A 27,041-nucleotide genomic window follows, 5' to 3' on the forward strand; every position below is an offset into this window, starting at 1 on the left:
TGGTGGTGCCCACCTGTAGTCCCAGCTACTCAGTGGGAGAATTGCTTGAACCTGGGAGGCAGAGGCTGCAGTGAGCCTAGATTGCACCACTGCACTTTAGCCTGGGCAACAGAATGAGACCCTGTCTCCAAAAAAAAAAAGCTATCATAATCAAGAAAGCGAGGTATGTGAAAAGAGATAGATACATAAATCAATGAAAAAAAATATAGTCCAGATATAAATCCACACTAATATGGGCATTCGATATTTACAAAGATGCTACAGCAATCTTTGTAAATTGATTTTACAAACATATGAGAAAATATGTAAACATATGAGTGTAAAACATAGAAAATCTTACTGACCTGGGGTCAGGCAAAGAGTTCTTAGACATGACACCAAAAGGATGAGTTATAATAGAAAATAATGGCTAAGTTGAGCTTTATTAAAATTAAAGGCTGGGTGCGGTGGCTCACGCCTATAGTCCTAGCACTTTGGGAGGCCAAGGAGGGCGAATCATGAGGTCAGGAGATCAAGATCATCCTAGCTAACACGGTGAAACCCCGTCTCTACTAAAAATACAAAAAAATTAGTCAGGCATGGTGGCACGCGCCTGTAGTCCCAGCTACTCGGGAGGCTGAAGCAAGAGAATCGCTTGAACCCGGGAGGTGGAGGTTGCAGTGAGTCGAGATTGCGCCACTGCACTCCAGCCTGGTGACAGAGCAAGACCCCGTCTCAAAAAAACAAACAAACAAACAAACAAACACAAAAAACCAAACAGGCAGCCAGCCCACAGGCTATAGTTTGTTGACCCTTGTCCTAGAAAAATTAAAACTATGTCCATTGAAAAACCTCTATACAAACGTTTACAGAAGCTCTATTCATAATCACCAAAAACTGGCAACAACCCAAATGTCCTACAAATGGTAAATGTATGAGTGGTATATCCATACTGTGGAATATTATTCAGCAATGAAAACAAAAACTATTTCTACAAGCAGCAACTTTGGATGAATTTCCAGGGCATTATGCTGAGTGAAAGAAGCCTGTATCAAAAGGTTACATAACATATAATTCCATTTATATGGTATATAGTGTGTAATCAGTGGTAAGGGGGTGAGTGGAAGATATAACTATAAAGTAATAACATGAATGAGTTTTTAGAATGTTGGAATTGCTATGTATCCTTACCGTGGTAGTGGTTACATGAATCTGGACATAGGTGTCTTAAAATTTGTAGAACTGGCTGGGCAGGTGGTTCACACATGTAATCCCAGAATTTTGGGAGGCCGAAGTGGGTGGATCACCTGAGGTCAGGAGCTTGAGACCAGCCTGGCCAACATGGCGAAACTCTGTCTCTACTAAAAATACAAAAATTAGCTGGGCATGGTGGTGCATGCCTGCTAACCCAGTTACTCAGGAGGCTGAGGCAGGAGAATCGCTTGAACCCAGGAGGTGGAGGTTGCAGTGAGCTGAGATTGAACCACTGCACTCCAGCCTGGGCGACACAGCGAGACTCCATCTCAAAAAAAAAAAAAAAATTGTAGAACTATACACTCCCTGGCTGGGTGTGGTGGCTCACACCTGTAATCCCAGCACTGTGGGAAGCCAAGGCAGGTGGATCACAAGGTCAAGAGATCAATACCATCCTGGCCAACATGGTGAAACCCCGTCTTTACTAAAAATACAAAAATTAGCTGGGCGTGGTGGTGCGTGCCTGTAATCTCAGCTACTCAGGAGGCTGAGGCAGTAGAATTGCTTGAACCCGGGAGGTGGAGGTTGCAGTGAGCTGGGATTATGCCACTGCACTCCAGCCTGGCAACAGAGTGAGACTCCGTCTCAAAAAAAAAGAAGAAGAAAAAAAAAAAAGAACTATACACCCCCCAAATGGGCAACTTTTCTATACGATTATATACTGAAAATAACTGTATCAATTATATATATTTTTTAAAGTGATCACCACTTTGTGCACCTTTTTCCTTACCACCTAGTTCCTCCTTTTCCATGGGCAGGTGGGGTTTGGTCTGTACCACTTTTTTCAAAAGTGAGCTTTTAGAGGAGAAGGCAGAGCAGATGTCTGAATAGAACCCTCCAGCAAGCATCATCCCAACCCTCTGCCCTGCAGGAACACCAAATGGAACAACTATCTACATAAAAAAGCACCTTTATAAGACACAAAGATCAGATGAGTGATCACAGTACCTGGTTTTTAACATTATATCAAGGAAAGAGGCACTGAAGAGGGAAGGAAAGACAGTCTTGAATTGCTGATGCCACCTTTCCCCCATATCCCCAGTAGTAGCAGCAGCCTCATGACAAGAGAGAATCTGTGTGATTTGGGGAGGGAGAGTGCAGTGATTGTGAGACTTTGCCTTGGAACTCAGTGCCTCTCTGTAACATCGGAAAGCAACACAGGGCAGAATTCATCAGGTAGCTTTGGAGGAAGCATTTAGACCAGCCATAGCCAGAAGGGAATTATCCATCCTAGTTGTCAGAACCTGAACTCCAGCAAGCCTTGCCACCATGGGCCAAAGTGCCCTGGTGTCCTAGGGCACTAAACTTAAAAGGCAGTCCAGGCCACAAGGACTACAATTTCTTATCAATTTTGGTGCTATGCTTTTTTGGGCTCAGAGCCAGTGAATTCTGGGTGCACATAACCTAATGAGACAACAGATGGGGTGGCTGAGAGCCCAGCACCCCAGGTAGTACAGCTGGGGTAGCATGGCTGTGGGAGAGACTCTTTTCTTTTCTTTTTTTTTTTTTTTTTTTTTTTTTTGAGACAGGGTCTTGGTCTGTCACCCAAACTGGAATGCAGTGATACAGTCATGGCTCCCTGCAGCCTTGACCTCCCAGGCTCAAGTGATCCTCTCACCTCAGCCTCCCAAGTATCTGGGACTACAGACATGTCCCACAATGCCTGGCTAATTTATTTTTCTCTGTAGAGACAGGGGTCTCACTATGCTGCCCAGGCTGCTCTCAAACTCCCGGGCTAAAGCAATCCTCCAGCCTCGGTGGCCCAAAGTGCTGGGATTACAACTATGGGCCACCATGGCTGGCCAAGACTTTTTTCTTCTGTGGGGAGAGTAAAGAGGACTCTATCTTGCAACTTGGATACCAGCTCAGCCACAGTAAAATAGGACACCAGGCAGAGTTCTGAGGCCCCCATTTAGGCCCTAGCTCCCAGATGACATTTCTGGACACACCCTGGGCTGGAAGGGAACCCACTGCCTTGAAGGGAAGAACCCAGTCCTGGCAGAATTCATCAACTGCTGACTAAAGAGCACTTGGGCCTTGAGTAAACATCAGTGGTTGCCAGGCCGTACCCACTGTGGGCCTTGGGTGAGACGCAGTGCCATGCTGGCCTCAGGTGTGACCCAGTGCATTCCCAGCTGTGGTGGCCATGGGGAGAGGCTCCTTCTGCTTGATGAAAGGAGAGGGAAGAGTAAAGGGGACTTTGTCTTGCAGCTTGGGTACCAGCTTGGCCACACTGAGATAGAGCACCAGGTGGGCTCCTGGGGTCCCTGATTCTAGGCCTTGGCTCCTGTCTGGCATTTTTGGACTTGCTCTAGGCGAGAGGCAGCCCTTTGTCCTCAAAGAAGAGACCCAGCCTGGCAGCAATCACCAGAAGCTGGTTGAAGAGCTCTTGGGGCTTGAGTGAATGCTGGCAGTAGCCAAGTAGTACTCACTGTGGGCCTGGGGTTGTGGTGGCCACAGGGAGAGGTTCCTTCTGCTTGAGGAAAGGAGAGAGAGGAGTGGAAGGACTTTGTCTTGTGGCATGGGTGCCAGGTCAGCAGCAGTAGAATAGAGCACCAGATAGATTCCTAAGTTTTCCAACCCCAGGCCCTGACTCCCAGATGGGATGATATCTCTGGACATACTTGGAAATAGGGGGAATGAACTTCCCTGAGAGGAAGACTGTAAGCCTGGCTGGATTCACGACCTGCTGAGAGTAGAGCCTGTGCGCTGTGAGGGAACAACAACGGTAACCAGGCAGCGGTTGCCATAGGCCTTGGGTGAGACCCAGTGTTGTGCTAGCTTTGGGTCTGACCCAGTGCAGTCCCAGTGGTGGTGGCCACAGGGGTTCATATGTCACCCCTCCCCAAGGTCTAGTCAGCTCAGCATGGACAGAGAGAGAGACTCTATTTGGGGGAAGGCAAGGAAAGAGAACAAGAGTCTCTGCCAGGTAATCTAGGGAATTCTCCCAGATCTTACCCAAGACCACTGGGGTAGTACCTCTTCAAGTCTGCAGGAGTCACAGCATTATTGGGCTTGGGGTGCACCCTAATGCAGATACAGCTGCAGTCATCAAAATCTTAGATCACAACACTCAATTCCCTTTGAATACTTGGAAAGCCTTCCCAAGAAGGACAGGAACAAATAAGCCAGACTGCAAAAACTATAATAAATTATCTAACCAGGCCGGGCATGGTGTCTCATGCCTGTAATCCCAGGATTTTGTGAGGCCAAGGTGGGTGGATTGCTTGAGCTCAGGAGTTCAAGACCAGCCTGGGAAACAAGTGAAACCCCATCTCTACCAAAAATGCAAAAATTAGCTGGGTGTGGTGGCACATGCCTGTGGTCCTAGCTACTTGGGAGGTTCAGGTGGGAGGATTGCTAGAACCCAGCAAGTCAAGGGTGCATTGAGCTGCAATCTCATCACTGCACACCAGCCTGGGTGACAGAGTGAGACCCTGTCTCAAAAAAAATTAATTAAAAAATGAATATCTAAACTTTCAATGCTCAAACACTGACGATCATCCACAAACATTAAGACCATCCGGGAAAATGTGACCTTACCAAACTAACTAAATAAGGCACCAGTGGCCAATCCCAGACTGACAGAGATATGTGATCTTTCAGACACAGAATTCAAAATGGCTGTTCTGGGGAGGCTCAGTGAAATTCTAGATAACACAGAGAAGGAATTCAGAATCCTATCAGATGAATTTAACAAAGAGACTGAAATTATTAAAGAGAATCAAACAGAAATTCTGGAGCTGAAAAATTTAATTGACATCCTGAAGAATGCATCAGAGTTTCTCAACAGCAGAATTGATCAAGTAGAAGAAAGAATTAGTGAGTTTGAAGACAAGCTATTTGAAAATATACAATCAGAAGAGACAAAAGAAAAAAGAAAAAAGAGGGTGAAGCATGCCTACAAGATTTAGAAAATAGTCTCAAAAGGGCAAACCTAAAAGTTACAGGCCTTAAAGAGGAGATAAAAAGAGAGATCATGGTAGAAAGTGTACTCAAAGGGGTAATAACAGAGAATTTTCTTTTTCTTTTTCTTTTTCTTTTTTTTTGAGATGGAGTTTCACTCTTGTTGCCTAGGCTGGAGTGCAATAGCACAATCTCTGCTCACCGCAACCTCTGCCTCCTGGGTTCAAGTGATTCTCCTGTCTCAGCCTCCCAAGTAGCTGGGATTACAGGCATGCACCACCATGCTGGGCTAATTTTGTATTTTAGGTAGAGATGGGGTTTCTCCATGTTGGTCAGGCTGGTCTCAAACTCTCAACCTCAGGTGATCCGTCTGCCTCAGCCTCCTAAAGTGCTGGGATTCCAGGTGTGAGCCACCACGCCCAGCCAATAACAGAGAACTTTCTTCACTTAGAGAAATATATCAATATTCAAGTACAAGAAGGTTATAGAACACCAAGTAGCTTTAACCCAAATAAGACTGCCTCAATACATTTAATAATTAAACTCCTAAAGGTCAAGGATAAAGAAGAAATACTAAAAGTGGCAAGAAAAAAGAAACAAATAACATACAAAGGAGCTCCAATACATCTGGCAGCAGACTTCTCAGTGGAAACCGTGCAGGCCAGGAGAGAGTGACATGACATATTTAAAGAGCTGAAAAGCAGCAACAGCAACAACTACCACAACAAACCCACGTTTATCCTAGAATAGTATTATCCAGTGAAAAAATCCTTCAAACATGAAGGAGAAATAAAGACTGTCTCAAACAAACAGAAGCTGAGGAACTTCATCAACAATAGACCTGTCCTACAAGAAATGCTAAAGGGAGTTCTTCAATCTGAAAGAAAAGGACATTAATGAGCAATAAGAAATCATCTGAAGGTTAAAAAAAACACCTCATTGGTAATAGTAAGTACACACATAAACATAGAATATGATTACGCTGTAATTGTGGTGTGTAAACTATTCATACCTCGAGTAGAAAGACTAAAAGATGAGGGCAGGGCACAGTGGCTCACGCCTGTAATCCCAGCACTTTGGGAGGCCGAGGCGGGTGGATCACGAGGTCAGGAGTTCGAGACCAGCCTGGCCAACATGGTGAAACCCTGTCTCTACTAAAAATACAAAAATTAGCTGGGCGTGGAGGCACGCACCTGTAATCCCAGTTACTCAGGAGGCTGAGGCAGGAGAATCGCTTGAACCCAGGAGGCGGAGGTTGCAGTGAGCCAAGATCATGCCATTGCACTCCAGCCTGGGCGGCAGGGCAAGACTCCATCTCAAAAAAAAAAAAAAAAAAAAGACTAAAAGATGAACCTATCAAAAAATAACAACGTTTTTTCAAGATATAGACAATATAATAAGATATAAAAACAAAAAACAAAATGTTAAAAAGTGGGGAGATGAAGGTAAAGTGTAGAATTTTTATTAGTTTTCTCTTTGCTGATTTGTTTTTACAGTGTTATGTTTTCATCAGTTTAAAATAATAAATTATAAGATGATATTTGCAAGCCTTGTGGTAACTTCAAATAAAAAAACCTAAAACAGATACAGAAAAAATAAAAAGCAAGAAATTAAAACATACCACCAGAGAAAATCACCTTCACAAGAAGGAAGGAAGGAAGGAAGGAAGGAAGGAAGGAAGGAAGGAAGGAAGGAAGGAAGGAAGGAAGGAGGGAGGGAGGGAGGGAGGGGAGGGGAGGGGAGGGGAGGGGAGGGAGGAAGGAAGGAAGGTAGGTAGGTAAGAAGGACTACAAAACCACCAGGAAACAAGTATCAAAATTGAAGTAGTTAAGTGCTCACTTTTCAGTAATAATATTGAATATAAATGGACTAAACTCTCCAATCAAAAGACACAGTGGCAGAATAGATTTAAAAAAAAAAAAAGACCCAACAACCTGTTGCGTACAAGAAACACACTTCACCTATAAAGATACACATAGATTGAAAATAAAGGGATTGGGAAAGGATATTTTATGCAAATGGAAGCCAAAAGAGAGCCAACGTAACTATACTACATCATACCAAATAGATTTCAAGACAAAAACTATAAAAAATACAAAGAAGATCATTATATAATGAAAAAAGGGTCCATTCATCAAGAGACTATAACAATTACAAATATGTATGCATCCAATACTAGAGCACCCAGATATATAAAGCAAGGAGGGAGGGGAGGAGAGGAGAGGGGAGGGGAGGGGAGGGGAGGGGAGGGGAGGAAAGGGAAGGGAATGGAAGGGAAGCTACAGGCCAATCTCTTGATAAACGTTGATGCAAAAATCCTCAACAACATACTAGCAAGCAAATTCACCAATACGTTAAAAAAGATCATTTATCATGACCAAGTGGGATTTATCCCAGGGATACAAGAATGGCTCAGTGTATGCAAAGCAATCAATGTAATACATCATATCAACAAAATAAAGGACAGAAATGATATGACTACTTCAATAGATGCTGAAAAAACATTTGATAATATTCAACATCTTGGCCAGGCACAGTGAGTGTCTTATGCCTGTAATCCCAGCACGCTGGGGGGCCAAGGTGAGAGAATCAGTTGAGGCCAACAGTTTGAAACCAGTCTGGCCAATATAGCAAGACTCCACCTTCACTAAAAATAAAAAATTAATCAAGTGTGGTGGCATGCCCCTGTAGTCCCAGCTACTCAGGAGGCTGAGATGGGAAAATCAATGTATTTTGTGATTTAAAAAAAAACTCTCAAAAAACTGCATATAGACAGAACATACTTCAACATAATAAAAACCATATATAACAGACCCACAGCTAGTATCATACTCAATGGAGAAAAACTGAAAGCCTTTCCTCTAAGACCTGGAACAAGAGAAGGATACCCACTTTCACCGCTGTTATTCAACAAGTACTGGAAGTCCTAGCTAGAGAAATTAGAGAAGAGAAAGAAATCAGAGAAGAGAAAGAAATCAGAGAAGAGAAAGAAACAAAGGGCATTCAAATCAGAAAGAAGTCAAATTATTCTTGTTTGCAGATGATATGATCTTATATTTTAAAAATCTAATGACCTGCTCCCCCAAAAAAACTATTAGAACTGAAAAACAAATTCAGTAAAATTGGAGGATAAAAAACAAACATATAAAAATCAGTAGCATTTCTATATGCCAACAGCAGAAAATCTGAAAAATCAAGAGAGTAATCCTATTTACAATAGCTGCAAATAAAATAAAATACCTAGGAATTAACTTAACCAAAAAGGTGAAAGACCTCTATAATGAAAACAATAAAATACTGATGAAAGAAATTGAAGAGGACACCAATAAATAGAGGAATATTCCATGTTCATGGATTGGAAGAATCAATATTTTTTAAATGTCCATGCTACCCAAAGCAATCTACAGATTCAATTGAATCCCTATTAAATACCAATGACATTCTTCAAAGAAATAGAAAAAATAATCCTAAAATTTATATGAAGCCACAAAAGACCCAGAATAGCCAAAGCTATCATGAGCAAAAAGAACAAAACTGGAGGAATCACATTACCTGACTTCAAATTATACTACAGAGCTACAGTAATTGAACAGCATGGTACTGGCATAAAAACAGATGCATAGACCACTAGAACAGAACAGAAAACCCAGAAACAAACCCACACAGTAGAGTGGACTCGTTATAACAATGGTGTCAAGAATATACATTGGGGAAAGGGCAGTCTCTTCAATAAATGGTGCTGGGAAAGCTGAATATCCATACGCAAAAGAAACTAGACTTCTCTCTAACCATATACAAAAATCAAATCAAAATGGACTAAACACTTAAAATTAAGACCTCAAACTATGAAATTACTACAAGAAAATATTGGGAGAACTCTTCAGGACATTGGTCTGGGCAAAGATTTCCTGAGTAATACCTCAAAAGCACAGGCAAGCAAAGCAAAAATGGACAAATGGGATCACATTAAGTTAAAAAGCTCCTGCACCCCAAGGGAAAAAACATCAACTAAGTGAAGGGACAGCCCACAGAAGGGGAGAAATTATCTGCAAACTATCTATCTGACAAGGGATTAATAACCAAAACATAGGGCACGTGCAGTAGCTCATGCCTGTAATCCCAGCACTTTGGGAGGCTGAGGTGGGAGGATCACCTGAGGTCAGGAGTTTGAGACCAGCCTGGCCACCATGGTGAAACTCCGTCTCTACTAAAAATAACAAAAATTAGCTGGGCATGGTGGTGCGTGCCTGCTGTCACCCAAGCTGCAGTGCAGTGGTGTGATCTAAGCTCACTGCAACCTCTTCCTCCCGGGTTCATGCGATTTTCCTGCCTCACCCTCCTGAGTAGCTGAGATTACAGGTGAACGCCACCATGCCCGACTAATTTTTGTATTTTCAGTAGAGACAGGGTTTCACCATGTTGGTCAGACTGGTCTTGAACTCCTGACCTCAGGTGATCTGCCTGCCTCAGCCTCCCAAAATGCTGGGATTACAGGCATGAGCCACTGGGCCCGGCCTATTCATGAATGTTTTAAATGCCGCCTAGAATGGTGAATCTTTTCCAGATTTACTTTGATCAGATCCATCAGAGGAATCCCTATCTATGGCAGCTGTAACATTACTAAATGCATTTTAAAAAAAAAATTTAAGGTGGACAGGAAGGAGGATTTATTGGTGAGTATTGAAAGGGGGCACCACAGTGGAAGCCCTCATGAGTGCAGGGCCTGCCACTTGCCCAGAGGACCACGACTAGGGATGTACTTGACCCCACAGCCATCTGGGATGAGCTGCTTCTCAGCCACCATGTCTTCAAATTCATCCGCATTGAACTTGATGGTGCCCCCACTTCTTTGAGATGTGGATCTTCTGTCCGCCAGGGAACTGGAACTTGGCCCTATGCAGGGCTTCAATCGCATGCTCCTTGTTCTGCAGCTTGGTGCGGATGGACATGATAACTTGGCCAATGTGAACCCTGGCCACAGTGCCCGGGGGCTTTCCAAAGGCACTTCGCATACGCGGAGCCTGTCAGCCCCAGCACAGGACAACATCTTGTTGATGAAGATGACATGGAAGGGGTGGAGCTGCACTCGGATATGAAAGCCGTCTTTGCCACAACTTTTTACCATGTACTTATTGGCACAAATTCAAGCAGCCTCCAGGGCTTCAGAGGAGAGCCGCCCATATTCACATGTCACCATGTGGCCACAGAGTGGAAACTCACCCACTTTTGCCTTCTTCTGACCCAGGTCAAAGATGAGAATGATGGTATCAGGGACACCTCAGCAGAACTGAGGCTTTGGGTACGGCTTGTTCTTACAATACCGGTAACAACGGACGGGGCGGCGGCCCATGGCGATACCAGGATCTTCAGTGGCGCACTTAAGAGAAAGAGGAATGCATTTCTTAAAACTTAAACCGGAGGTCAGGAGTTTGAGACCAGCCTGCCCAACACGGTGAAACCCCATCTCTACTAAAAAAAATACAAAACTTAGCTGGGCGTGGTGGCGAGCGCCTGTAATCCCAGCTACTCGGGAGGCTGAGGCAGGAGAATCGCTTGAACCTGGGAGGTGGAGGTTGCAGTGAGCCAAAATTGCGCCACTGCACTCCAGCTGGTCGACAAGAGCGAAACTCCATCTCAAAACAAAAACAAAAACAAAAACAAAAAAACAAAAAACTTAAAAGTCAAGATTGCTCCATGATCCACGGGCTGCAGAATGGACACTGTGTTAGCTGGCAGGAAAACATTAATCTACTTGTACATCTCCATCAGAGCTCTTGAGTGACTAGGTGCATTGTCAATGAGCAGCAGAATTTGAAAGGAATCATTTTTCTGGACAAATGGCCTAGCTTTTGGCTTATCTTGGTTTTTGATATGCCTTCCTCACTAAGCTTAATCATTTCTAGCTTTGATTTAAAGTGAGAGACATGCAACTCTTCCTTTCATGTGAACACTTAGAAGCCCTTGTAGGGTTATTAAGGTGCCTAATTTCAGTATTGCTGTCTCTAGGTGAACAGGGAACTCCGAGAAGAGGGAGAGAGACTGGGAATGGTGGGTCAGTGAAGCAGTCAGATAGAACACACGCATTCATCAATTAAGTTTGCTGTCTTGTATGAGCATGGCTTGCGGTACCCCAAAACAATTACAATAAGTAACATCAAAGATCACTGATCACAGATCAATATAACAGATATTATAATAATGAAAAAATTTGAAATATTGTGAGAATTGCTAAAATGTGATACAGAGACATGAAGTGAGTACATGCTGTTGGAAAAATGGTGCTGAGGCTGGCACGGTGGCTCATGCCTGTTATCCCAGCACTTTGGGAGGCTGAGGCGGGCAGATCATTTGAGGTCAGGAGTTCGAGACCAGCCTGGCCAACATGGTGAAACCCCATTTCTACTAAAAATACAAAAAAATTTAGCTGGGAGTGGTGGCACACACCTGTAATCCCAGCTACTAGGGAGGCTAAGGCAGGAGAATCATTTGAACCTGGGAGACGGAGTGTTCCCCAACCAAACTGAGGGTCGGGCTGCTATTTCTCATGGCCCAATAACGAGATGCAGATGAACTCGGGAGGAAGAGAGTTTTTATTTCTGCAACCAGTTACAGCAAGAAGGCCTGGAAATTATCGCCAGACCAACTCAAAATTACAAAGTTTTCCAGAGCTTATCTACCTTCTAAGCTATATGTCTACGTATAAGTGCATTCATCTAAAGACGTAAGTGATTAACTTCTTTTAATATATAACTAAGGTCTGAGTCCTGAAGACCTCCCTCCGGAGCCTCAGTAAATTTACTTAATCTAATTGGTCTAGATGTTGGGGTGATTTTTTTTTTTTTTTTGAGACGGAGTCTCACTCTGTCCCCCAGGCTGGAGTGCAGTGGCGCAATCTCAGCTCACTGCAAGCTCCCCCTCGGTGCCGGGGTGATTACCCTTATCTTGCCTCCCGCTAAGTCACGGAGGTTTGGGGAGTTCTTTCAGACCCCCAATAAACTTGTCTGTGGAGACCTGGGGAGTTTCTTCAGACCCGCAATAAAACTGGTTTAATCCTAAATGGGTCCTGTTGAGAACTCCTTCATTATGGGCTGGGTGCGGTGGCTCATGCCTGTAATCCAAACACTTTGGGAAGCTAAGGTGGGTGGATCACGAGGTCAAGAGATCGAGACCAGCCTGGCCAACATGGTGAAAGCCCGTCTCTACTAAAAATACAAAAATTAGCCGGGTGTGGTCATGCATGCCTGTAATCCCAGCTACTCAGGAGGCTGAGGCAGGAGAATCACTTGAACCTGGGAGGCAGAGGTTGCAGCAAGCCAAGATCCTGCTGCTGCACTCTAGCCTGGGTGACAGAGGAAGACTCCATCTCAAAAAAAAAAAAAAAAATTCCTTCATTATTTTGTCATGCTTTAAGGCCCAGGACAGGCTTAGGCAAAAGTTTTGATGGCCTTTTGTTACATCCCAGCCTTTGTATAAGGGCACTGGCTTTTAGTATTTAACTTCATTCAGTCATTACTGAAACAGTTGTTATGGAAGTCTGCATTAGTGAGACCTGGCCTGCCACACGAGGTTGCAGTGAGCTGAGATCGTGCCACTGTACTCCAGCCTGGGTGGCAGTGTGAGACTCTGTCTCAAAAAAGAAAAATGATGCAGAAAGATTTGTTTGACACAGGGTGGGCATAAACTTTCAATTTGTAAAAAACATAGTATCTGTGAAGTACAATAAAATGTAGTGCAATAAAATGAGGTATGCTTGGACAGCAAAACATCATGTTGTACCTAGTAAATGTATACAATTTTCATTTGTGAATTATACCTCAATAAAGCTGGACAAATGAACTGTATTTGCAACATGGTAGGAATATATGACATCGGACACTAATGCAAATGGAATTTTCAGTGCCTTGGTGAAAATGTTATACCACTGAACAAAAAAAATGTAGTGTAAAATGAAGTAAAATGTGAAAATCCCTAATAAATGCAGAAATATGAACTGCTTATCCAAAAGAGAAAAGTCTTTTGAGTTCCTCAAGAAGATTCTCTCTTTGGATGCTGGGCGCGGTGGATGCCGGGCATCTGTATCCGAGCACTTTGGGAGGCCGAGGCAGATGGATCACTGGAGGCCAGGAGTTCAAGACCAGCCTGTCCAACATGGTGAAACCCCGTCTCTACTAAAAATACAACAATAACCCGGGTGTGATGGCATGTACCTGTAATCCCAGCTACTCAGGAGGCTGAGGCACAAGAATTGCTTGAACCTGGGAGGCAGAGGTTGCAGTGAGCCGAGATTGCGCCACTGCAGTCCAACCTGGACCACAGAGTGAAACTCCGTCTCGAAAAAAAAAAAAAAGAAAGAAAGAAAAAGAAGGTTCTCTCTTTGGGCACTCCTTTTCGATATATTCAACATAAATGGATTAATGATACCATTTTTACTAGGTGAGTATGTTTGGGCAAGTTGCTTCAGTGCTCATTCTCTTGGTTTCCTTTTTTTTTTTTTTTTTTTTTTTTTTGAGACAGGGTCTTTCTCTGTCACCTAAGCTGGAGTGCAGTGGAGTGAACATAGCTCACTGCAGCCTCCAACACCTAGCCTCAAGAGATCCTCCTGCTTCAGTCTCCCAAATAGCTGGGACTACTGGCATGCACCACCATGCCTGGCTAGTTTTTAATTTCTTTTTTTTTGTAAGCACAGGGTGTTGCTATGTTGCTCAGGCTGGTCTTGAACTACTGGGCTCAAGTGATCCTTCACCTCAGCCTCCCAAAGTTTTGTATTACAGGCATGAGCCATGGTGCCTGGCTGTGTTTTGCTTTCCTTATCTGTAAAAACTGAGGATAATAACAGTACCCTTACAAAGTTGGTGGAAGAATGATATTAGTTAATACAAATGAAGTGCTAACAGAAAGAGCTTTGGAACACAGCAAGTACTTGTCAGCTATGGCTATTGTTATCAACACACTTTTCAAGGCAAACTTGTGGTTTCACCTATCACCTGAGACATATGACTTCTAAGTCCATCAGATCTTCTCTTTTGGTTTTTATTTTTAAATTAATTAAATATTATTATTATTATTTTTTGAGACAGAGTCTGCTCTGTCGCCCAGGCTGGAGTGCACTGGCACGATCTCAGCTCACTGCAACCTCCACCTCCCAGGTTCAAGCAATTCTGGTGCCTCAGCCATCCAAAGAAGCTGGGATTACAGGCGTGCACCACCATACCCAGTTAATTTTTGCATTTTTAGTAGAGATAGGGTTTCACCACGTTGGCCAGGCTGGTCTTGAACTCCTGGCCTCAAGCAATCCGCCCATCTGGGCCTCCCAGTATGCTGGGATTACAGGCGTGAGCCATCGTGCCTGGCCCTCTTTTCGTTTTAGAGATAGGAATCTCATTCTCTTCCAGAGGCTGGAGTGCAAAGGCATGAACATAACTCATTGCAGTCTCCAATCCTGGGCTAAAGGGATGTTTCCCCCTCTGCCTTTGGAGTAGCTGGGCCTCAGAACCGTGCCACAACTACTGACTTCCATTAAGACCTTTGTCCTACCATTTCATCTTCCTACTAGGCTAACCCCACATGGATATATAAATGGTACCTCAAGTGAAAGAAATCAACTACCTAAAATAGGATTTTCCACTCCAAACTAGATTTTCTTTACATGTCATTTGTGTTAATGTGGGTCACACACACTGGTAAGCTCAGAATCATATTTTTCTTTTCTTTTATTCACATCCAATATGGTTGAAATAAAACAAAACAAAATGCTGTTTTTCCTTTTTTAGAAAGGCAATACTTGTTCATTATATCAAAATTTAGAAAATATGGAAAAACAAAAAGGATAAAAAATTATCCACAACCAAAATAGCCCAAATTTCCAGTTAAAAATGTCAACGCATTTGATATTTGTCCACATAATTAAGACTGTAATGTTTACACAAATGTGAGCTTTTAAAATCTAAAAGGTTCTCACTATTAAAAATGTTTTGTTAAATTTTGTTTTAAAAGTAAGATTTTAATATCCAAATTCCCAAAATAGACATTTTTGAAGATTTGGAAAATACAGACGGCTCAAAATCTTGACATTATTACTGTTAAATTTTAGTATGTTCTGTTATTCTGCTAGTGAAATATATATATAGATTTGGGGGGGCTATTCCTTTTCCTTTTTTTTTTTTTGAGACAAGGGTCTCACTCTGGTGCCCAGGATGGAATGCAGTGGGGCTATCACAGTTCATTGTAACCTGGAACTCCTGGACTCGAGGGATCCTCCCGCCTCGACCTCCCAAAGTGCTGGGGCTACCAGCTTGAGCCACTGTGCCAGGCGAATGGCTATTCCTATATACACAGTTGACCCTTGAATAACATGGGTTTGAACTGCCTGGGTCCACTTATAAGCCCACAGAAAACACAGTATTGAAGGGGCCTGCATATAGAGAGGTCTGACTTTTCCTCTAAGTGTTCCACCCGCAGGACTGACTGCGGGATTTGAGAATGCGCGGACTTCTTCTTTTTTTTTTTTTTTTTTTGGAAGTCTTACTCTCGCCCAGGCTGGAGTGCAGTGGCGCCATCTCAGCTCACTGTAATCCTCGCCTCTCAGTTTCAAGCGATTCTCGTGCCTCAGCCTCCCGAGTAGCTGGGATTACAGGGGCCCACCTCCACGCCCAGGTAATTTTTTGTATTTTTAGTAGAGATGAGCTTTCGCCATGTTGGCCAGGCTGGTCTCGAACTCCTGACCTCAGGTGATCCCCCCGCCTCGGCCTCCCAAAGTGCTGGGATTACAGGCGTGAACCACAGCGCCCGGCGGAATGCGTGGATTTTGGCATAAGACGGTGGTTCTGGAACCAATCCCCCGCCGAGATGACTGTTTAAAAAATTGTAATTGTCCAAAACTTAATATTTGTGGCCTTTTTCATTATGCAGTTCTAAATCTCCCCCTTTTTTTTTTTTTTTTTTTTTAAATTCAGACGGAGTCTCCCTCTGTCGCCCAGGCGGCGCAATCTCGGCTCACTGCAACCTCCGCCTCCCGGGTTCAAGCGATTCTCCTGCCTTAGCCTCCCGAGTAGCTGGGACTACAGGCGCCCGCCACCACGGCCGGCTAATTTTTTGTATTTTTAGTAGAGACGGGGTTTCACTGTGCTAGCCAGGATAGTCTCGATTTCCTGACCTCATGATCCGCCCGCCGTGGCCTCTCAAAGTGCTGGGATTACAGGCGTGAGCCACCACACCCGGCCCTCATTTAATAAGATATGAATCTAAAAATGTATGCTTTAGTATTCACACATGTCCGATGCAACGTATTTAACCAGTCATCTCCAGAAACTTTGCTCCAATTTACACGTTCACCAAATTGGCCTGAGTGCTTTTTTCTTCCAATGCATTGCGCACTTATAATTTAGAACAAGTGAACAAAAACGCTTAAGAGCCCTTCACGCAAATTGTTATCTGCTGGAAATCTACGCCCTAGGCTGTGGACACTGGCGGCCGAAATCTGATCCCGGCTTGCCAAGACACACCCTCAGAGCACACGGCGCTGCCAAGAGCCTGGCCGAGTGCAGCTCGAGCGCCGACGTCGCCAACGTGGCGCACAGTGATGACGCAGTACGCAAGTGCGTCGGTTTGTCCTCCGCCGGCTACGCAGCTGCGTCACTGGTTTGCAGTCGCTTTCCTCTTGGAAGTGGCGACTGCTGCGGGGCTGAGCGCTGGTCTCACGCGCCTCCGGAGCTAGGTTGGCGGCGCGATGAGGCGCAGCAAGGCCGACGTGGAGCGGTACATCGCCTCGGTGCAGGGCTCCACCCCGTCGCCTCGACAGGTGAGTGGGTCTCGAAGAGACCAACGGCCTCGACCTGGCCGGGCGGCGGCCTCGCGCGGCTCAGGCATCATGGCTTCCGATGGGCGCTGCTCCCTGGCGCGCTCTGTTGAGGCGCCCGCCGGCTGGCGCAGTCCTGTGGGCGGCGTGGCGCTGGCAAGCGCAGGAAGAGTCCTGGGGGGACCGCGGTGGGCGGGAGACCGTTGGCGCCGGCGCTTCCTCTTTCTCCCGGCTTGTTCCCGACGGTGCTCGCTCGTGGGCCCGCCCTGGCCCGGGCTTTCTGGCCTATTGCGCGCCGCGTAGTACCCGCGCGGCCTAGTTTTCGGGGGGCTTGGGCACCCGGGTGCTGTATCGGCGGGTTTCTTCCCATCTCCTGGACATTTACTTTATATGCTGCGGCGGAGGTCCTACCTCCTTGGCTTGGAGGAACCCAGTGGGGACTGACGCAGCTCCGGGTGAGCTTTGGTAGCTGTGTCGAGTGACAAGGTAGGCATCTCAGCGCGGACATTTGCAATGGCCCGACGGCGCAAATGACACGGAGAGTCCCCTTGTTTTGAGTATGAGGTGTTTGTCGCTGTCCCTTTGTAAGGGTCCAACTCCACCCCACTCCTCATACTCACCTCCCTCGCCCCCCTCCCCGCCTGGAATACTTTGGTAGCTGCCTTCGCTTAAAAAAAAAAAAAATTCTAAAGTTCTTACAAATCGTTAGTATGGCTTACAATTTTTAACCTTTTCCACAAATGTTTTTAGGGTATTTTTCCTCTTTACAGGTAAATAATGTGATCTATTTTGGATTCAGTAAGACTTTAGTAATTGGATCTAAAGAGTGACGGAAGAAGCTATTAAAGGTGGATGTGCGCAGAATCTTGAGTCAGTTTGCTTTGGCTTGAATAATCACAGCACTGTCGTTTATAAGCTGGGTATTTGGGGCCAATTACACTCTTCATCCATAGATGGAGTTGTAACATTAATAGAATTTGGTAGGATGATCCATTTTAAACATTTAGGGTATTGCTTGACACATAGCACTAAATGTTAGCTACAAGTCACTTTTTATTGTTGATGTTAAAAGGATATTGGCGGGGCGCGGTGACTCACGCCTGTAATCCCACCACTTTGGGAGGCCGAGGAGGGCGGATTGCCTGAGGTCAGGAGTTCGAGACCAGCCTGGCTAACATGTTGAAACCTCGTCTCTACTAAAAATACAAAAAAAGTTAGCCGGGCGTGGTGGCGCATGCCTGTAGTCCCAGCTACCCGGGAGGCTGAGGCAGGAGAGTCGCTTGAACCCGGGAGGCGGAGGTTCCAGTGAGCCGAGATGGCGCTACTGCACTCCAGCCTGGGCGACAGAGGGAGACTCCAAAAAAACAAAAACAAAAACAACCCGGAAACTCACGGATGACCATGATTATAATAGTAGCATAATTGTGTCTCTTATCGTAACTAAGCATAGGTTATCTTATTTTGCGCTTCCAGCAGCCCCGTGGATATTGAGACCTGTAGAGATTTAAGATACTTGTTCAGGGTCAAATAGATAGTGCAGCAGAATTTTGGCAGTGGGTCTGATTTAGTTTCTCTTGGGAACAGTGGAGTAAGTTACAGTCTATTCCTCCAGAGAAGGAGGATAGATATCTACTTGTACATTGTAATTTCAAACTGCTAGCATAGTATAAATATGAATGTGATGATAGAGTCTAAAACAGACCTTAATTGAGGGTTCCTGTAACTCCTGAAATTAAAGACTTTAATTTTTGTGTTATTTTATTTTTTTTGAGGTGGGGTCTCACTCTGTCACCCAGTTGGATGCAGTGGCGGTATCTCGACTCACAGCACCTTCCGCCTCCCCAGCTCAAGCGATGCTCCCACCTCAGTCTCCCGAGTAGTTGGGACCACAGGTGTACCCACCACACCCGCTGTTTTGTTTTGTTTTGTTTTGTATTTTTGGTAGAGACTGGGTTTCACCATGTTGCCCAGGCTGTTCTTGAACTCCTGGGCTCAAGTGATTTCCCCGCCTCCACTTCCCGAAGTGTTGGGATTACAGGCGTGAGCCACTGCACCGGCCATTATTTTATTTTTGAGACAAGGTCTCTTTCTATCTCCCAGGCTGGAGTGCTGTGGCGGGATCGTGGCTCACTGCAGCGTTGACGTCCTGGGCTCAATCCATCCTCCCACCTTAGCCTCCTGGGTAGCTGAGACTACAGGCATGCCAGCTACAGGCATGCGCCACCATGCCCGGCTTTTTTCTTTAATGTAGAGACGGGGTCTTACCATGTTACCCAGGCTGGTCTCCAACTCCTGGGCTCAAGTGATCCTCCCGCCTTGGCCCCAAGTGCTGAGATTACAGGTGTGAGCCACTCTGCTCAGCCTGATTTTGTTTTTTTTTTAAACAAGCTTAAAAAAAAAAAAAAAGCAAGTTTAGAGCCTTTCTGAGATTCTTAGTGGGGACCTTGGCTTCCAAAAGATTAAAAACCACTGGTCTAGACAGAAGTTAGAATGTTCTTTCAACTACATAACTTTTCCATTAAATAAAGTGGAGTGGTGGCAAAATTTTGAGGATTGGTTATTATGACCACCTCTCTTACACTTACAGAGTCTTCCCCCCCCCCCCCCAAATTGAAAGTCATTTACATTAGAACCTGGGGATTTCAGCGGAATATGGATTAACTAGTGAGTAACTTTGGAACATGTGAAGCTATTCTGTGAAGTTAGGTTTGAGTGAAATGACAAAACAGGGTGCTTTGGATAGAAGGTAAAGAATGGAGGGAGAAGAGGCAGTGGCTGTGAAGAGTATAAAGAGGTTAGTATTCTCCCCTAGTTTGGCAGAGGCTGGCCATCTGTGAACTGCCCATGCTTTCTAGAATGTCTGAGTTTTGAAGTGTGATGATGCGTCTGTATATCATATCTTTCTAGTCTTCCATTGTGCTTTCATTTGTTAGTCTCCTCTTGTTTTGCCATTTTTCTACTCCCTCACATGTGCTTCTGCTCTTCTTAAAAATATTCTTCGTCTGTAATCCGAGCACTTTGGGAGGCCGAGAGACCAGCCTGACCAATATGGTGAAAATCCGTCTCTATTAAAAATACAAAAATGAGCCGGACGTGGTGGCAGCGCCTGTAGTCCCACCTACTCGGTAGGCTGAGACAGGAGAATTGCTTGAACCCTGGAGGCAGAGGTTGTGGTGAGCAGATTGCGCCACTGCACTCCAGCCTGTGTGACAGAGCGAGACTCTTGTCTCCAAAAAAGAAAAAAAGAAAAAAATATACTTCTTTTTCTAGTTTTTCTTTTTCCAGATGGCTTCTGTTTAGTTTTTCTATGTTCTGTCAAGTTGATTTCTTATTCTGCAGCTGATTCCTGCTTCTCAAAGGCTACTTGACAGCTCTTATTTTTATTTATTTATTTTTTAGAATATGGTCTTGCTGTGTTGCCCAGGCTGCCATCAAATTTTTGGGCATAAATGATCCTCCTACCTCTGTTTCCTGAGTACTTAGGACTACAGGCAGGCACCTTTGACAGCTGTTAGTTGTTTTTTCTGCCCTTTACATCTATATTTCATACTTCTGAGTAACACACGTATATACTTTTGTTATTTTTAATTTCCTTTCTCCCATTTTAGACATTTTCTTTTCTGTTTTTTTTTTTGAGATGGAGTCTCGCTCTATCGTCCAGGCTGGAGTGCAGTAGCGCGATCTCGGCTCACTGCAAACTTTGCCTCCCGGGTTCATGCCATTCTCCTGCCCCAGCCTGTAGCTGGGACTACGGGCACCCGCCACAACACCCGGCGAATTTTTTAGTATTTTTAGTAGAGACGGGGTTTCACCGTGTTAGCCAGGATAGTCTCGATCTCCTGACCTCATGATCCGCCCGCCTCAGCCTCCCAAAGTGCCGGGGTTACAGGCGTGAGCCACCGCACCGGGCCCCATTTTAGACATTCTGTACTGGCTATTATGCTCCTCCAAAACTGTCCTCAGACACTTTGGTTTGCCCCTCATTCTTTCAGTACTGTTATTGCAGTTTTTGTTTAAATGAATATTTAACATTTATATAAATATAAGGTAAATATTTTTGCGTTTGAATTGCCCTTGTTGTGCAGTTTTGTTTTTCCTGGACTGAATAATTGCTTTATTTTTTGGTTTGCTTGTATGTTGTGTTACTACTTGCTTACTTAAACTCAGCAATTTACACCCTCAAATGTGGTCAAACTGGTCACGTAATCCCATCAATTGCAGCTTAAAACATTGATTGATTGATTGATTGTCTGTCTACCTGGAATACCCTTACTAACTGACTTCTCCAACCAGGATTGGTTTTTCTTCCTCTTTGCTACACAGCTGCTTGGGACTTCCCTTTATCATCAGTTTGAGAATTCCCTTCATCTTTTTTCTGAGTTAGACCCTTTGTTTCTTATATCTCATGTCCTCTTCATTTACTTTCTTTGTTTTGGTGTAGCATAGTCTCACTTGCTTTGAGGAAAAGTAGATGAGAGGTTTTTTTGTTTGTTTGTTTTTATTTTGGGACAGAGTCTTGCTCTGTTGCCCAGGCTGGAGTGCAGTGGCATGGTCTCAGCTCACTGCAACCTCCGCCTCCCGGGTTCAAGCGATTCTCCTGCCTCAGCCTCCTGAGTAGCGGGATTACAGGTGTGTGCCACCACGCCCGGCTAATTTTTTCTATTTTTAGTAGAGATGGGATTTCACCATGTTGGTCAGGCTGGTCTTGAAACTAATGGTATGTCTTTAAAACGTCTTTACTTAATTTAGTTGATCATTTGGTTATCGAATTCTGAGTTTGAAATAATTTTTTTTCGCAATTTTGAAAGCATTGCTCCATTTTCTAGAAGTTCTGTTGTTAGGAGTCCCATGAGATTCTTGTTCTTGGTAACTTAAAGGTTTTCTGGAAGTGTCCTTTCAATTGGGAAACTCATTTCTTTCAGTTCTGTAGCATTTCTTGTATTATTTCTTAGACCATTTCTTACCCTTTTTTTAATGATGTTTACCTGAAAGCTGGAGTTTCTCTAATTTTTCTCTTATTCTCCTCTTTTGTTTGTTCTGCCTTTTGAGAGATTTCCTTACCCTTATGTTCCAGGGGAAGAAGATTGGGGAACTCATGGTTCAGTATCTAGACTTTTCCTCATTGTCCTGTATAATCACGGCCTTCACCCTTGTTGGGACTCCACAGATTTGGAGCTGATCAGATGGGTTTGTTGAGAACAGCTGATCAGATGGGTTTTTGGAGGATTTTAGGGGGAGGGAGATTCATTTGACTGTGCAAGATGGGCGACAGAGTGAGACTCCATCTGAATTAAAAAAAAAAGAGAAATTTAGAACTGCATAATGAAAAAGTAGGCCACAAATACTAAGTTTTGGACAATTACAATTACATCTATATCTTACTGTGCAAGATAGAGATGACGTGGCATCTCTTAGGGTCTTACTGTTCCTGTTTTCAGCCCTGCATCAGTTCTTGATATTTGGCAGCTTAAGTGAATTCAGGTATTTGCTTATAGTGACATCTGCTGTCATGTAAAGAAGTACTGCTTGAATCAGATATTGTCCTGTTTACATAACATGGGCTGTGCTCCTTCCTAGCTGTATATCTTTAAACAAGGCATTTACCTGCTTGAGCTTCAGTTCCCTTGTAAAGTGAGCAGGTTAGAGGCAAAAGATCATATAGAAGAATAATTTGTAAAGTTGTTTAATTATCTTAAGATTGTCTACTTTAATAACATAGTTGGAAGCAAAGAAGGTAATGGAATTATTTTTCTATTATGTTTTGGCATTGTACCTTGAATCTATTTCTTCATTTTGAAAAGGGGGAACTGGCCGGGCTCGGTGGCTGACGCCTGTAATCCCAGCACTTTGGGAGGTGGAGGAAGTCAGATCACAAGGTCAAGAGATCGAGACCATCTTGGCCAACATGGTGAAACCCCATTTCTACTAAAAATACAAAAATTAGCTGGGCATGGTGGCGTGCGCCTATAGTCCCAGCTTGTACCCGGGAGGCAGAGGTTGCAGTGAGCTGAGATCGAGCCACCGCACTCCAGCCTGGCGACAGAGCAAGACTCCATCTCAAAAAAAAAAAAAAAGGAAGGGGGGAACAAGCCTTGTTCCTTTACGTGCTGTCCTGATTGCTGTGTATTATTTTTGTTAAGATTGCTATAGTTCTTTTTTTTTTTGAGACGGAGTCTTGCTCTGTCGCCAGTGCTGGGATTGCAGGTGTTAGCCTGGCATTGAGCAACGTTTTGTAATTTAAGCATACAAGTCTCTCACCTCCTTTTTTACATTTATTCCCAGGCATTTTTTTCTTTTAGATGCGATTGTAAATGGAATTGCTTTCTTAATTTCCTTTTCTGATTGTTTGTTGCTGGTACAGTAGTCCCTTCTTATCCACAGTATTGCCTTACGTGGTTTTACTTAGCTGCGTCACCCGTGGTCCAAAAATATTGAATGGAAGATTATATAAATAAACATTTCATGAGTTTTAAATTGCAAACAGTTCTGAATAACATGATAAAAATCTCACGGCCTCCTGCTCCGTCCTACCCAGGACACGAGTCATCCCTTTGTCCAACATATTCATGCTGTATGTGCTCGCCACCCGCTAGTTACATACTAGCCGTCTCAGTTATCAGATCAGTTGTTGGAGTATTGCAGCGCTTGTGTTCAAGTAACCCTTATTTTATTTAAAATGGCACCAAAGAGCAAGAGTAGCGATGCTGGCAGTTCACATATGCCAGAGAAAAGCCATATAGTGCTTCCTTTAAGTGAAGAGGTGAGTTTTTGACTTAGGAAAGAAAAAAGATCATATACTGGAGTTGCTAAGATCTATGGTAAGAACAAGTCTTTTGTCCATGAAATTGTGAAGAAGGAAAAAGAAATTTGTGCTAGTTTTGTTGTGACACCCCAAACTGCAAAAGTTACAGCCACAGTGTGTGATAAGTGCTTAGTTGAGATGGACAAGACATTAAATTTGTGGGTGGAGGACACAAACAGGAAACATGTTTCGATTGATGGCAACCTGGTTTGGTACTATTCATCGTTTTGGACATTCACTGGGGTCTTGGAATTTCAAAAATAAGATGTTTGAGTAGCTGTATACTCTTTATCACATGGATGGAACATACTCTGGTTGTATCAGCATTTTTTTTTTTTTTTTTTTTGAGATGGAATCATTCTGTTGCCCATGCTGGAGTGCAGTGGTGCGATCTTGGCCCACTGCAGCCTCTGCCTCCCGGATTCAAGCGATTCTTTGCCTCAGCCTCCCAAGCAGCAGGGATTACAGGGGTGTGCCACCATGCCCAGCTAATTTTTGTATTTTTAGTAGAAAGGAGGTTTCTGCATGTTGGCCAGGCTGGTCTCGAACTCTTGGCTTCAGGTGATCCGCCCGCCTCAGTCTCCGAAAGTGCTGGGATTACAGGTGTGAGCCACCGCACCCAGCCTGGTGTGCATCAGCATTTTGGACTTTGGAGTTTATGTAACCAAGGAGCCAGGCTGTGGACCTTGTTTATTATTTGAAGAATTCAATATTTATTTCTGCCTTTTTGACTCCTTGACTGTAAAATACTGATCTGATCTGTAGAGAGAACAGTACATGGACCAGGGAATCCTCAGTGCCTTAATAGATCCTAAGTACTTACTTATTCTTTCCCATAGAGGCTTACACATGGTAGGAAAAGAGATTTCTGGAATACCTTTCCTCCCCAAAGAAAGCTGGTTTCTTTTGTTTGTTAAGTGAGAGAGTGGTACCACAGGGTTTCCAAGATTTCCAAGTCTGATGAAAATTCTTAACTTCTGTTGTCTGCTTGTCTTGCTTTCTTGAATTTATTTTTTGTATGTTATGTATTTATTATTTAGAGAGAGGATCTCCCTGTGTCACCCACGCTGGAGTGCAGTGTCACAGTCATAACTCACGGCAGTGTCAACCTCCTGGGCTCAAGTGATTCTCTTTCCTTGGCCTCCTGAGTAGCTAGGAACACAGGCATGCTCCACTATGCCTGGCTATTTTTTCCCCCCTGGAGACAGGATCTTGTTGTGTTGCACAGGCTGGTTTCAAACTCTTGGCCTCAAAGCTAGCCTCCCACCTTGGTCTCTGAAAGTGCTAGAATTAAAGGTGTGACCAACTGCACCCAGCTTATTTATGATGATGATGATGATGATGATGATGATGATGATGATGTTTGGGAGATGGAGTCTCGCTCTGTCGCCCAGGCTGGAGTGCAATGGCATGATCTCAGCTCACTGCAACCTCTGGCTCACTACAACCTCCACCTCCTGGGTTCAACTGATTCTCGTGCCTTAGCCTCCCGAGTAGCTGGGATTACAGGCACCCACCATCATGCCTGGCTAATTTTTGTATTTTTGTCAAGACGGGGTTTCACCATGTTAGCCAGGCTGGTCTCAAGCTCCTGACCTCAGGTGATCCGCCCACTTCGGCCTCCCAAAGTGCTGGGATTACAGGCATGAGCCGCTGCACCCAGCTCTATTTTTTGTTTTGTGATAGGAAATTATAAAACATGGAATTATGCATTTGTCAGCCTTTAAAAAAACTTTTAAGTGAATGAAAATGGCATATTTGAACATCAACTTAGGACAGATTTTTACTACTTTTGAAAAAATGTTGGAAAATATTTCTGTATGAAAAGTAAAACAACTTTTAATTTTTTTTAGAAGTCAATAAAAGGATTCTATTTTGCAAAGCTGTATTATGAAGCTAAAGAATATGATCTTGCTAAAAAGTAAGTACAAACTGTAACATGTATTTGTTTTTTTTTAAATCAATGCCTTTTCTCATTTTCTTCTTTGAAATAGGTAAAAATATGTTCTTAGTAGTTCTTCCTAAGTGTATTCTAGAATAAGGGATTTATCACTCAGACTGATGCTAAGGACCAGCCTAGATTCCATTGAGATTGAAACTGTAATTAGTGTTTTCTGCATGCTGCTGCTTTATACCAAGGGCAAGAAATTGTTTGGCTTCAAATACTTTTTCTAAAAATTGTCTTCTGTTGGAGTAAAAGAGGACCATGCGTATATCTTAATTTGTTTTTGGTTAGATATCTGATACCTTAATCAGATGGAAAATAGCAATGAATAAAAAATTAAACTGTAATTGTAAGGCAGGAGAATAGCTTGTATAAAAGATCTTTAATTGACACAATATGTGATGCTCTAAGGCTCTATCCTAGGGATAAGAAGCTTGGTGATTCTGATTTCCTGACTGGGAGTGGATTAAAGCAGGAAATTAAGAGGGAGGCAGGCTTTTTTTTTTTTTTTTACGCAGTATCTGTCTCTCTTGCTCAGGCTGGAGTGCAGCAGCTGGCTCCATCTTTGCTCACTGTAACCTCTGCCTTCTGGGCTCAAGAGATCTTCCCACCTCAGCGCCCCAAGTAGCTGGGGATACAGATGCGCACCACCACACCTGGCTAAGGTTTGCATTTTTTGGTAGAGACAGGTGTCACTATGTTGCCCAGGCTAGTCTTGAACTTCTGAGCACAGCAGTCTGCCTGCCTCGGCCTCCCATAGTGTTGGGACTACAGGTGTGTGTTACTGCTCCCAGCTGGGAGGCAGGCTTTTAAAGGCATCCAAAGGAAGATGGAAATGCTGGTAAGAAAGGAAAATGGTGGTACATAAATTATGTAACTAGCAGCACTGTGACTGTTAACTCTTGTACCTTTTTACTGTGAGACTTTAATCCCTTAGTTTGGGTCTGGCCTAATTTCTCTGATCGTAATACTGTCAAGGAACCTAGAGGATATTTACTTATTTTAGTTGTTACTTGATTTGAGAAATGGAAATTTCCTGTATTTGGTACTGTAATTAGTAATTTTTCTTCTGTTCGATTTTAGCTGGATATAGTACTGTTAGAAATTACTTTCTTGCTTAAAGGGTAAATGTATTTCCCTTTGTTGTTTGGGAAATTGTTGCTGTTTAGTATTTTGCATTATGATAACTTTAATAATGTTTATTATAATCACTTCTAATTTATTCGCAAAACTGTTAGTGCTTTATTAAAATGTGATCAGGAAGAAAAAGCAATTTATATGTTCATTTCTTGTGTGTGGATAACACTGGAGAAAAATTTGGTAAATGTGACATTTAATGGTAAAATGAGTATGTGGTCAAC

At 43.7% G+C, this 27,041-nt stretch overlaps 1 protein-coding gene and 1 pseudogene across 6 annotated transcripts in view; one reads left to right on the forward strand and one right to left on the reverse strand.

Annotated features, from left to right (window-relative positions):
• Positions 1 to 9,799: 9,799 nt before the first annotated feature.
• LOC100977843 (large ribosomal subunit protein uL16-like) lies at positions 9,800 to 12,851 on the reverse strand (annotated as a pseudogene).
• A 3,843-nt stretch (positions 12,852 to 16,694) lies between these two features.
• The window catches only part of LOC100989340 (E3 SUMO-protein ligase RanBP2), a 65,638-nt gene continuing 55,291 nt past the window's right edge, over positions 16,695 to 27,041 (forward strand). For 4 of the 6 annotated variants that reach the window (XM_055107465.2, XM_055107461.2, XM_055107463.2 and 1 more), the window contains exons 1-2: positions 16,695 to 16,936; positions 25,589 to 25,656. In XM_055107465.2, coding sequence (XP_054963440.1) covers positions 16,865 to 16,936; positions 25,589 to 25,656 — 140 coding nt within the window. In that variant the 5' untranslated portion in view covers positions 16,695 to 16,864. The remainder of the gene's footprint in view (positions 16,937 to 25,588; positions 25,657 to 27,041) is intronic. The other 2 variants (XM_055107462.3, XM_055107464.2) reach the window with 2 other exon arrangements.

This window comes from Pan paniscus, chromosome 12, assembly GCF_029289425.2.
Source record: "Pan paniscus chromosome 12, NHGRI_mPanPan1-v2.0_pri, whole genome shotgun sequence".
NCBI classification, from domain to species: domain Eukaryota; kingdom Metazoa; phylum Chordata; class Mammalia; order Primates; family Hominidae; genus Pan; species Pan paniscus.